This window comes from Aquarana catesbeiana, linkage group LG02 (genome assembly GCF_042186555.1).
Source record: "Aquarana catesbeiana isolate 2022-GZ linkage group LG02, ASM4218655v1, whole genome shotgun sequence".
Classification (NCBI taxonomy): domain Eukaryota; kingdom Metazoa; phylum Chordata; class Amphibia; order Anura; family Ranidae; genus Aquarana; species Aquarana catesbeiana.
Window position 1 is genome coordinate 576,388,800 of NC_133325.1, and position 12,159 is coordinate 576,400,958.

The following is a 12,159-nucleotide window of genomic DNA, read 5'->3' on the forward strand; positions in this document are numbered from 1 at the left end:
CCACAGAAGAGAAGGCTGAAATACAAAAAGGTGATACATGTATTATTAATATCACAAATAAAAAAAAAAAAAAAAAAAAATCATAGATTGTGGACATAGCACAATAGATTTAGACAGAAAGGACACAAGCATAGACAACAATGTTGTGTATCTGAGTGTGACTAGCTAAACCAAAATATCAAATATGGGAAGAGACCCAAAATCTGAACCTCACAGTCTGGTTTTCTGATGTGCGGCCAATATGTAAGCATTAAGACACAAACACACCTTAAATGCTGCGCATTTCTGAAGTGCAGCTAGCTAGGTCATAACTGGTAAATACAGAAAGGACGGGAACCCCCTTTTATAGTGGTGTTTTACTGATGTACAGTAAAACAAGGCCATAAAGAGAAGACAGAAAGACCCAAACTTCTATGTTGCGTATTTATGACGAACCACCAAGTACAGTTATAAGACAATCCTTCCTGTTATGCAGTTCTGTAGTGCAGTTACATAGAACCAACAGAGAAAGAACACAAGCAACCTACAACATTGTGTTTTTCTGAAGTGCCATAAGGTAAGGCAATATGAAACAGAAAGCACCAACAAGCTTCAATGTTGAGTACTTCTGCTGTGCAGCAACATAAAAAACAAACAAACAAACAAACAACAGACAGCCTTTACAGCTGCGATCTTTCTGGTCTACTGCAAAATAAGGCAATAACTCCACAATGAGTATTCCTGCTGCGTTGCAAAACCTGAACCAGAAGGGACAGATAACTTTAGGGTTCCCACACCCGTGCGACCCAACCTGCCACTTGGGACTGCAAGACGCATGAGAAGTCATATACTATGGCTTCCAAAGGGTACCATTCGTGACTGTGCGACTCCAGGTCGCAGCATCTCCAGCAGTCCCTGCTTACGGAACCACAGACCTCAAGATTACACAGGTCGCAGGAAAAGCAGTTTTCGGGTCGAACAAACAAGGGGTCCCCATGCTGTGGCTCCCTGGAGGAGTGCAGCCAACAACCCCCTACTGTGTATACCCAAGAAGCAGCAAGGAAGATCAATGAGAAACACCACTTACTGCTGTGCCTTTCTGATATACGGACGATAAGGCAGTAAATATAGGACATACAGGACACAATGTTCAATCTTTGTGTATGTCTGATGTGTAGCATATACCAATACTCAGCAGAGATGTCATCACCCTCAATGTATCTCCCTGCTGAGCAGCAAAAACAAATCAGAAAAAGACAAACAACCTTCACTGTTGTGTCCTTTCTGATATGCAGCCAATAAGGCAGTAAATGAAAGTCATAAAGGACAGACAACCTTCAATATTGCATGTGTCTGATGTGCAACAACAATTTTGAATAGAGATAGCACATCCATATTCAAGTGATTTGGCATGTGACTCAACATGTCAAATCGCATGCCTAAAATTGGCAGCCATTGCCATTAATAGCACTGTCTGAATCAGCACTGGCCACTTTGTGGTGCTGCACTGATTACCAATGGCAGTATGTGTACTACCCCTGGCACAGGTTCAATTTTGTATTTTCCAACAAAATCAGGATCATTCATCATCACTGCTGCCTTTCCGATAAGCAACCAATAAGGCAGTAATACAGGACCCACAGACAGACCTCAATCTTGTATATCTCTGATGTGCAACAATCTAACAATTCTGAATAGAGATAGCACATCCATATTGAAGCGATTTGGCATGTGACTCAACATGTCAAATCGCATGCCTAAAATCGGCAGCTATTGCCGTTAATAGCACTGTCTGAATCAGCACGACGCCACGTTGAGGTGCTGTACCGATTACCAAAGGCAGTATATGTACTACCCCTGCCATCAATCTTTCCTGCTGCCTTTCTGATAAGCAACCAATAAGGCAATAATACAGGACACAAAAACCCCACAGACAGACCCCAATCTTGTGTAGGTCTGATGTGCAGCAATAGAACAATTATGAGCAGAAATGTCATCACCAGACTCAATGATGTGCGTTTCTGGCGTGCGGCACAAAACCAGAAAGTACAGACCACCTTCCCTGTTGTATTTTCTGATCTGTAGCCAAACAAAGCAGTACCTTTAGGATATAAAGGACACCCAACAAGCTTCAGCAGAGATGTCACAAATCTCAATGTGTACTTTAGTTGTGCCAAACACCCCAGCAAGGACAAACCTTCACTACTGAGGTCTACTGGTGAGCAGCCAAGAAGGAGTCATGGTGTATCCCTTTATGAAATAACCAAACAGGGGCAATTTATTTCATAGGCATAGCCTGGGCTGTAGATACTAATCCTTCACCACCAGTGAAGGAACCAATCCTAAAATGGTTGGACACCTTACTATAGTAGCTGTTGTCCTACCTTACCTCCGTAGATTGAGCAAACGCTAGCCAGCTCATACACGGGTGGGGCTGATCAGTAACTATAGTCTCAATGAGCCCAGCCCTAGAGACCAATATAAGACCTCTAAAAAGGGTGGTTACCAATTTAGCCTGGAGGTAAATAGCCACCTGCAGCCCTTAAAGAAGCAATCATATAGCCATCTAGCTCTTGCATATGTTGTTTGCACAGAAAATCCTTAATCAAAGGATATAGGAAAAACGATTTATGGTAAATCGCTTTTAGATCTGTCACTGAGTGGACTGTAGCCCAAACCAACAAAAAGGTTTTTCTTACCCCCTGCATTAAAATATAACCACAATGTAAGAGTGGAGTGGGAGGTTGGAGCTTATGAAAAGTTACCCATAGCAAGCAACCCCCAAAAGGAGGCTCTGTCACAAGGGAACCCCTACTGTGCCACACAGAAGCTTGGTCCCTGCCACATTGTTGAAAGTTAGGTCAGCTTTTAAGCATCTTGGAGCAACTTTAAGCAGATTCCTAGCAGCAGGGCTAATAGGGCCAGATAACCTAGTGCACCTGCTGAGCAAGGGAGCTTACTCCTGAATCCTTCAACCATTGCACCATTAATAACTTGTTCAGTGGTATACCTGGCCAGTAAGGAACTCTTTGTTCTACCAGGTCACCCTCTTTGCTGTATTCACCCCTACTAATGTACCACAACCGGGTATGTAGGGAGAGGCTGGCAACCTACTGTTGTGATAACCACAGTGTCTCTGCTATAAGAGGAAGCTGTGGCTGGTGGTTTTTAGCAGTAGCTTCTGGGCTATTTTGTTATGGAGACCCCCGGTCCTGCACTGCACCACTCAGTAAATACAGGTGGAAGAGGAAAAAATGCCTTACCTACCTCTTTCCCATCTGAGGTGGTTTAGGCACACAAGCTCCTCTGCACCACTTGTCCACCATACAGCATCTCTGATGTAGGAGGGAGCTGTGGCTGGTGTCTTTAGCAAAAGCTTCTTGGCCATTTGAATCCAGACCCCAGGGGAGATTATCTCAAATGCCCAGAAACTATCTGGCTGGGATTGGGGATTTTTGACTAACCGTTGTCGTCTTCCCCTTTTGCCACAGCCACCGGGCTTGCTTTTCCATCCTTATGGTCCACACGCAAGGAGGATAGCCGGCAAAGTGCCCCCCCCCCCCCCCAACTGCTGTCCCTTTAGGGAGCTGCAAGGTTAGGCTGTGTCCTGCACTGTCCAGTCAGTATATACACATGGTAGGGGGGGGGGGCAATGCCGTACGTTCCTCATTCCCATCTGAGGTTGTTTAGGCAGACATTCACCATAGTGAACTGGTGCCTCCTCGAAAGGAGGATGTGGGCGCCTGCTCCTGCTGACTCTCAGCCTTCCCTTCTGGGTAAGAACGCGGGTCGTTCAGGCGGTGCCCTCCCCAGCAGCCCACGCGAGCTACCAGGGACCCAGGAGTCAGGGGATACGATCCCCCTGGAAAGAACCGACGGCCAGCACCCCCGTCTGAACGGACGTCCGGACAGGTAAGGGCGGGGGGGGGGGGGGGGGGAGACAGGATAAAGGCCCCTGAAGTTCTGGGGACACCACTGTACCCAGGGGCCTTCAGCTCTCAGGGGGGCTTTCCCAGTTTCTGCTGCCCCCCTGAGGAAAGGATAGGGGAACCCCCCAGGAAGGATAAATATATCCTGCCAGACCCAGAGGCTTCCCAGGCATTTGGTCCGGCTCCCAGGGGGAGACCACCAGCCCCAGGCTTCGGTCATTTGGAAAAAAACAAACAGTTTCGCCGTGTGGGGAGAAACATAATCAAAAACTGAGGATCAGGGGGAAGGGTGTGGACTTAAAACAGCTGTTGATTGATTGTGTTTCCTGTGGGGAGGAGCCTCTCATCTCTCAGGTGTGCCGTCCTGGAAGATGACTTGAGAAATTTCAATTCAGCTTATACATATTCTTCTCTTGGTTAAAGAGGAAGTAAACCCCAATGGGTTTTACTTCCCTTTTGCTCCCCGCAAGGCCTGCAAGTTAAAAGCATTATAGGCCAGTATGCATTGCATACTAGCCCATTATATGACATTTACCTGCAAACGAAGCCCGCGCTGTCCCCTGTGCAGGCCGCGTCCATCTTCGCCCCTCTTCCTTCCGGGGCCGTGGACTACGGCTTTGTGACTGGCCGGAGCCACGGACCCTGGCTCTGCGACTGGCCAGAGCCGCGTGAGGTCACTCGTTTCTTCACAGCGCATGCACTGTGCACATTTAGGAGATATTTCCACTACCTATAGGTAAGCCTAGAATAAGGCTTACCCTATAGGTAAAAGTCAAACAAAAGGGTTTACAACCACTTTAAGTTTTCAAAAAAGCTGTCGCAAGTTCCAAAATGGAGCCTGTTGGCTGGATTTTGCAAAATCTTTACTTCAAGTGACGCTAAACAATATCCTTATTCTCTAAAAATAATCTATAAATACACTCACTACTTAAGGCTATGTCATTGTTTTTATTTCTTACTGTGCTTTTTTGACTTCTTGTATTGTCCTCTGAGCACCCAAAACCTCTCTTTTCCCCCTTACTTACTGGAGAGAAAAAGGGGGGGGGGGGGGGTTCAGGGAGAAAAAGCTGCTACCTTCCCAAGGGCTGGACTCCAAAATAATCATTCCCCGAGTATGGCCTTGTTCACTTGGGCCACACTAAAGCGTTCATCCATTCAGGGTCGTGTTCTGTGCATCTCTATACAGGCAGACCCATTGATGTCAATTGCGACACAGTGGCTGCACAGACACAGCTGTTGCTCCCAATATGACTTCCGTGTGGGTGCACGGTACAACTGTACATCCATGTGCAGGTGAACATGCTCCTGCACAGGTGTACACCATAGTATGCTCCATGTGAATCAGGCCTATGACACACTGGCGCTCTGTCTCAGGCGATGCAGTCCAGTCAATCAAAATAGGCTCTAACAGGCAAATTGTGCTATTTGTGGGGCCACATGTTTGTTTTTACTCAATCACAATCAGATATGCAGCCTCAAAATTGGGAGAGCTGCATTTCTTTTGTTAATAGTGTGGCCTCTATAGTAAAATAATGAGGTAAGCAAGGTTACATGTACCATCATCCAGGAATGAATAATTAGGCAAAATTGGGAGCCTGATCCCCAGTCAGGCGACCAAGAAAATGGGGGGCGTATTGGACTATTACGGTGCAGTACACAAAACAATATAGAGAATATATCAATAATATAAAAATGTAATCGATTTTATTGATGCAAAGGACAAATCATAGGTAATACGTTGAAGCACAAAAAAATAAAAAAATAACAAAGACAATAGGGTCACGAGTTTGCAGTAAGACAATTAATCTCAGAAATATTCCTCGACTAGTTTCGCGGATGAAACCGCTTCGTCAGGAGGGAATCTGAAGATAGCAAGTTCTGACTAAACAGTCTAAACCTAACAATACAGAAAAAGTACAATGAGATTACACAGAAAAAATATAAAATTGAAAATTGATAATAATATTGCAGCATCAGAGTTAAACAATGTAATAAATTGGGGGGGGGGGGAAGGGACAAGTCTGCTTACCCATGTCCCAACAGACCCCGAGCGCAGGGCTCCTTCCCCCCCCCCCCCCCTTTTTTCCTCCCTTTCTTTCCCCCCCTTTCCTCCCCCCCCCCTTCCCCCCTCCCCCCTCATTTCCCCCCCCCCCCTTTTTTCCCCTCCCCCCCTCCCCTTTCCCTCTCTTTCCTTTCCCCCCCCCCCCCCCTTTTCCCTTCTCCCCTTTCCCCTCCCTTGTTTACCCTTTCCCCAGGTTCTTCTTTCCCACGTCTCACTTCCACCCTTGGTTTTAATTTCATCACTCTTTTGCCCTATTCACCCCCCTTCACCTTATCCAACACTATCTCACCTGCCTACCAGTTTCTTCTGTTGTTGTCTCACATTCCCATGCACTACTTTCACCCAATGTGTGCATTACGTAATTCACCCTATCACTCTGTACACTTTCACCTAAGTATCAATTCTTTCTACCATTTATATCACCAGCTCCCCCTGGCAAGCTTACATACCTAACTACCTTATTATTATTTTTATTCTTACTATCCCCGTCATTTTTTCAGCTCCCCCGGGTCGCCGTGGGAGATTACCTGGGGTGGAGGAGCCCTGCGCTCGGGGTCTGTTGGGACATGGGTAAGCAGACTTGTCCCTTCCCCCCCCCCCCAATTTATTACATTGTTTAACTCTGATGCTGCAATATTATTATCAATTTTCAATTTTATATTTTTTCTGTGTAATCTCATTGTACTTTTTCTGTATTGTTAGGTTTAGACTGTTTAGTCAGAACTTGCTATCTTCAGATTCCCTCCTGACGAAGCGGTTTCATCCGCGAAACTAGTCGAGGAATATTTCTGAGATTAATTGTCTTACTGCAAACTCGTGACCCTATTGTCTTTGTTATTTTTTTATTTTTTTGTGCTTCAACGTATTACCTATGATTTGTCCTTTGCATCAATAAAATCGATTACATTTTTATATTATTGATATATTCTCTATATTGTTTTGTGTACTGTACCGTAATAGTCCAATACGCCCCCCATTTTCTTGGTCGCCTGACTGGGGATCAGGCTCCCAATTTTGCATTTCTTTTGTGATTGGTAGCAGCAGCTACTATAGATTTTGGATAAGACAATGGTCAAGATCACAACGTCCTAGTAAAAGTACTAGTTTACAAGCATGTTTAGTGTTTGTGACTATCACTACTTATGACTATAGAACTGTTATTGGTTTACACACATGAGATTAACAGCTACTGCACATCCAGAGGTGATCAGCATTGCGTCGCCTTCAATTTCATAGTCTCCTGAAATGATTCGTTCCACGGCTAAATACACCAAGACTCCAGTTACTACCCAAATGGAAAGGACCGATACCAGGGCTCCCAGGATTTCTAAAAATGAAATGAAATGAAATGAAATGAAATAAATACAATTTAAGCAAGCACAGCAATCAGTTCAATGCAGTCTACACAAGGACAGAAAGAACTGCATTCCTAGTATCCCCACCATCAGCTTCACTTTATATAGTGGTTCAGTACCCAAATGCCGACCTAAAGCCTTATTTGCACACGATTAGTGCCAACTGCGGCAAGAATCCAGCGTACTCCTGTGGCTAGATTCACAGGTAGTTGTAGACAGTTGCGACTGTCTGCAACCGCAGGTAATCGTGCCATGTGCAATTACATTCAAACAGTCTGAGACAGCTAACGTCGCTGTCATATGAACAAAAAATCCCCACTAGAGAGTGGAGAAGGATTGACCATATGAGTGACACAGCATACAGTGTTTGTTTAATAAAATATACCTATTAATCCAATCATTTAAAAAGATCATGTATCATATCCTCCAAATGAAGGAAGATCATATAGCAACAGGCTGGATGTATACCTGAAGGCAGTGTGGCCAATGGATATGGCAACTAAAACAAAAACAGGAGTAAAACATGTAACATATAAAACAATCATCCGGAAGCCAGATGGTCTATGCACAGGTGGCCATGCCACAGCACATCGCCGTATGGTGAGTAAAAATAAAGGCTGGTATATGGCTTGATCCCCTGTGCAGAGGTCCCTGGGTGCTTGTGCCACTTGAGGGTAAAGATGGGGGTGGATAAATAGGAAGGGATGGGGAGAAAAGGGCTAGATGGACAGTCACTATAGCTGCATATATTGGTAGAAGGAGGGAAACTAGGAAGGCGTGCTGAAGGCATTCACCAAATGGAGAACAGCTCTCCTTTACTGAAGGATATGTCTTGCTATCCTGCGGTGCACAATAATAGTGCATATAAGACAATCTGTAAAGGATCTCAAAGTGACTCTCGCTGTGGACATACGGTGACACAATAACTGGTTCCTATCGAGGAGGATGACCGAGAACTGATATTATGGGCAAACCAAACATATTATGCGATCACCTTATATCAGCTGACTTGCCTTTTAAATGAGAAGGGAGTAGAGCCCATATTACAGTCTATGATTTTGGGGTAATGAGCCATACCTCTTGTCCATGTGGTTCATTGATAAAGATTATCCCTGTATGGATCCAGTCTGTAGGGACAATAACCAGCTGTACATTACCCTTTAATGGTTGATTAAATTGGACAGTTCACTCCTCAAAGCTCTTGATTCTGTGAGTGGGTCCTCCCAAAGCAGTTCCATCAGATATGCCGATGCTAGGCGGCCCGTGTGTTCCTCGATCTCAGTTTCCCCCTCCCTGGCTTACATGGGCTCCCTTGCGGGACATGCTGGGAGAGGCGTCAGTGATGTGTTTCGTAATTAGATTGCGTAGCTTTGTCTGGATGATCAATGATCCACATGGACAAAAAGGTATGATTCATTACCCCAACACTATAGACTGTAATATGGGCTCCACTCCCTCCCCCTTTTTGGCAAGTCAGCCGATATAAGGTGATCGCATAATATGTTTGGTTTGCCCATAATATAATTTCTCGGTCATTCTCCTCGATAGGAACCAGTTATTGTATCACCGTTTGTCCACAGCGAGAGTCACTTTGAGATCCTTTACAGATGGTCTTATATGCACTATTCTCATGCACTGCAGGATCGCAAGACATATCCTTCAGTAAAGGAGAACTATTCTCCAGTTGGTGATCACCCTTCTTCAGCACGCCTTACTGGTTTCCCTCCTACCAATATATACAGCTATAGTGACTGTCCATCTAGCCATTTTCTCCCCATCCATTCCCCATTTACCCACCCCCATCTTTACCATCAAGTGGCTCGACCACCCAGGGACCTCTGCACGGGGGATCAAGCCATGCACCATATTTTTACTTACCATACGGCAATGTGCCGTGGCATGGCCACCTGTGCACAGACCATCTTGTCCGGACGATTGTTTTATATATTACATGTTTTAGTCCCATTTTTGTTGGATGTCAACCTTTTGTTTGAGTTGCCATATCCATTGGCCATGCTGCCCAGTGGCATTCGGGTAAATATCCAGCCTGCTGCTATATGATCTTCCTCCATTTGGAGGACATGACTTTTAATTGATTGTTTAATAAATAATATACCTATTAATCCCAACACTGTATGCTGTGTCAATCATATGGTCAGTCCTTCCCCTCCTCTACTGTCAGCCCGCCATTGCTTTTTACAGGTTTAGCATCTGCAAACACCTAAGAATTCAGATGCAGGAACGTGCTGACACTAATGGTATGTGAGAAGGCCTAACTGTGCCATTAGCCAAAATCCCACTAACACCACTATCTTACTATTTCCTAATGGAAAGGACCTTCATACCTGCTCGATGCCAACCAAAATTCATTGTTTTTGTGGCTGGACGGGAAGACATCCAAAGAGCAAATAAACTAATCATCATGCTTGCAAAATCCGTCAAAAGGTGAGCAGCATCTGTCATGATCGCCAAACTGTGTGCAAAGTAGCCACCTGTGAAATAAAGTTTAAAAGTTTAATAAAGTAGTGCGTCAAAGACTAAGTGCTCTTTTTATTAAAAAAACCATATCAATAAAGAAGGCAAATATTATAAAATGAGCTCATACTTTAGAGAACAGTACAAGCAGACACAAAAGGCAGGCTGTTCATCCCTTTTAACCCCCACATACCCTTCCCCTCCCTCTGCTGTAAGAGCCTCTAGAAAATTCTGCATAATTTTAGGTTTCTCTGGAACTTAAGCTGGCCATACACTGGTAGAATTTTCAAACATATGTTGGTACAAACTTTAGTACAAAAGTAGAGCTGCATGATTAATAATCAAGAATCGTTATCGCAATTTTTTTCCCATTGCGATCTTGATAAAAGGGTTTCACGATTCCTGCTATGCAAAGAATTCTCTCTGCTCTTCTGAAACCACAGCCGTCAAAAGAAAGGAAAACTGGGCTGTCTGCCAAGAATCATAACATTCTTTAACAGTGGAACTAAGTCTAAACATTGTAATAATTTGTCAATGAAATAACCACTTAAACACTAAACCTTTTTCTGACATTTGTTGGTTTCAAGATAAAATCATTTTTTTTTGCTAATTACTTGGAACCCCCAAACATTATATATATTTTTTTAGTAGAGACCCTAGAGAATAAAATAGTGGTTGTTGCAATATTTTATGTCACACTGTATTTGCGCAGCGGTCTTTCAAATGCAATTGGAAAAAATGACTTTAATGAATTAAAAAAAATAAACAAAAAACTAACCAGTAAAGAAGCCCATTTCTTTTTATTCTAAGCAAAAAAATTGTGATTCTCATTTTGGCCAGAATTGTGCAGCTCTAGTACAAAGATTCTCAGAACTGTTGACGAATTGATAAATGTCATTTATAAATACTTCAAGTATTTGTCAGGTGAAAAATATGTGCAAGACACGACCGTTTTTCAGGCAGACATGCTCGAAAGGTCCATTCATCCCTATGGACCAGTGGGTGTAAACTGACTTGTGCAACATCTACCTCCAATCCAATAAAGACAAATGGAAGGGGATCCACTGCTGATCGGCACACTGTGCCCTTTGTGAAAGGGGCCTTAGTCTAGGTTCACACTAGTACTGTTGATGTATGATGCGTTTTTCAGTGTATTTTTGTAGTGCAACGTTACTCGTTTTGTTTTTTTTTTTAAACCAAACAAAACTCTGGCAACTAAAATTGCATAAACATGCAGCGTTTACATAAGTGCCCTTTGAAGTCTCTGGGGCAAAAATCATGCCGCAACTGCAACAAAGAAGTGCCTGCACCTTTTAAAAAATAAGCAGCAGCTTCTTTGATATGAACGGGCACCATACAGAATAATGTCATCTCCAGTGTCATACAGTGCAGAGCAACAGTAAAACGCAGGAGAAAAGCGAGTGCAAGAAACTATTTTGGGGGGCGGGGGGAGCACAGTCTTTTCCATGTAATACCACAGCAGCATATGCTGCAGGATGTATTCAAGGAGATAGCCACCAGCTTGGCTCCTGCAGGTAGAGCAGGTTTTAACAGTAAATATAGATAGGTGGGTTGCGCTACAGTAACACCACAACTACAGTAGCTGCTAACACAAAAACGGTGCAAACTCAAAATTTAATATTAAGGTGCTGCATAGGGCTGCACAGATACCGATACGAGTATCATTGCCGATACCGAGCATTTGCATGAGTACTTGTACTTGTGCAAATGCTCCGATGCTTGACCCGATACTTGGACAGTCAGGAACTGTCGGTGGGGGGAAGTTACAATAACCGATCTCCCTGTGTGGCTTTCAATAAAGCAGCCGAGTTCAATACATATTTGTATGAGAATTTAAAACATTTAATATTGTGTATTTTTCCTCTGCATTCCGAAGGCTGTTTTTTCTTTTCCTTTTTTGAACATGTGACCAGTAGACAGGCTGGGAAAGAGCTGGGTCACATGATAGCTGTAAAAATATTATGAAAAAAAAAAAAAAAGTGTACTTCGATTTCTCTTAAAATAAATACAGTGCCATCATCCATATACAGTACATAAAGAGAAGGGATAAGGTAAATTAAACAGCGTGTGTTTAGTGTCACTTTAAGGTCTCAGGTGTCCGTTTATGAAGCAGTGATCAGCGGTGATCCCGAGGATCGCCACTGATCACAGTCCATAAACAGTTTATGAAACAGTGATAATTGGGGGAGAACATGTTTGAACTTGTTCTCCCGCCGATTATCTCTACACACGGAGAATCCTCATTGAATGACACAGTAACGGCCAGTTTATGAAGTGGTGCTCTCACCGCTTCACTGGCGATCTGAGTCAGAATTCACACTCCCAGGTTCACCAGCTC

General features: G+C 43.8%; 1 protein-coding gene across 1 annotated transcript in view; it reads right to left on the reverse strand.

The window, feature by feature from the left end:
• The window catches only part of SLC30A2 (solute carrier family 30 member 2), a 45,493-nt gene that overhangs the window by 17,040 nt on the left and 16,294 nt on the right, over positions 1-12,159 (reverse strand). Inside the window, exons 3-4 of the mRNA XM_073616126.1 lie at positions 9,671-9,817; positions 7,144-7,297 (exon numbers count right to left, since the gene is read on the reverse strand). Coding sequence (XP_073472227.1) covers positions 7,144-7,297; positions 9,671-9,817 — 301 coding nt within the window. The remainder of the gene's footprint in view (positions 1-7,143; positions 7,298-9,670; positions 9,818-12,159) is intronic.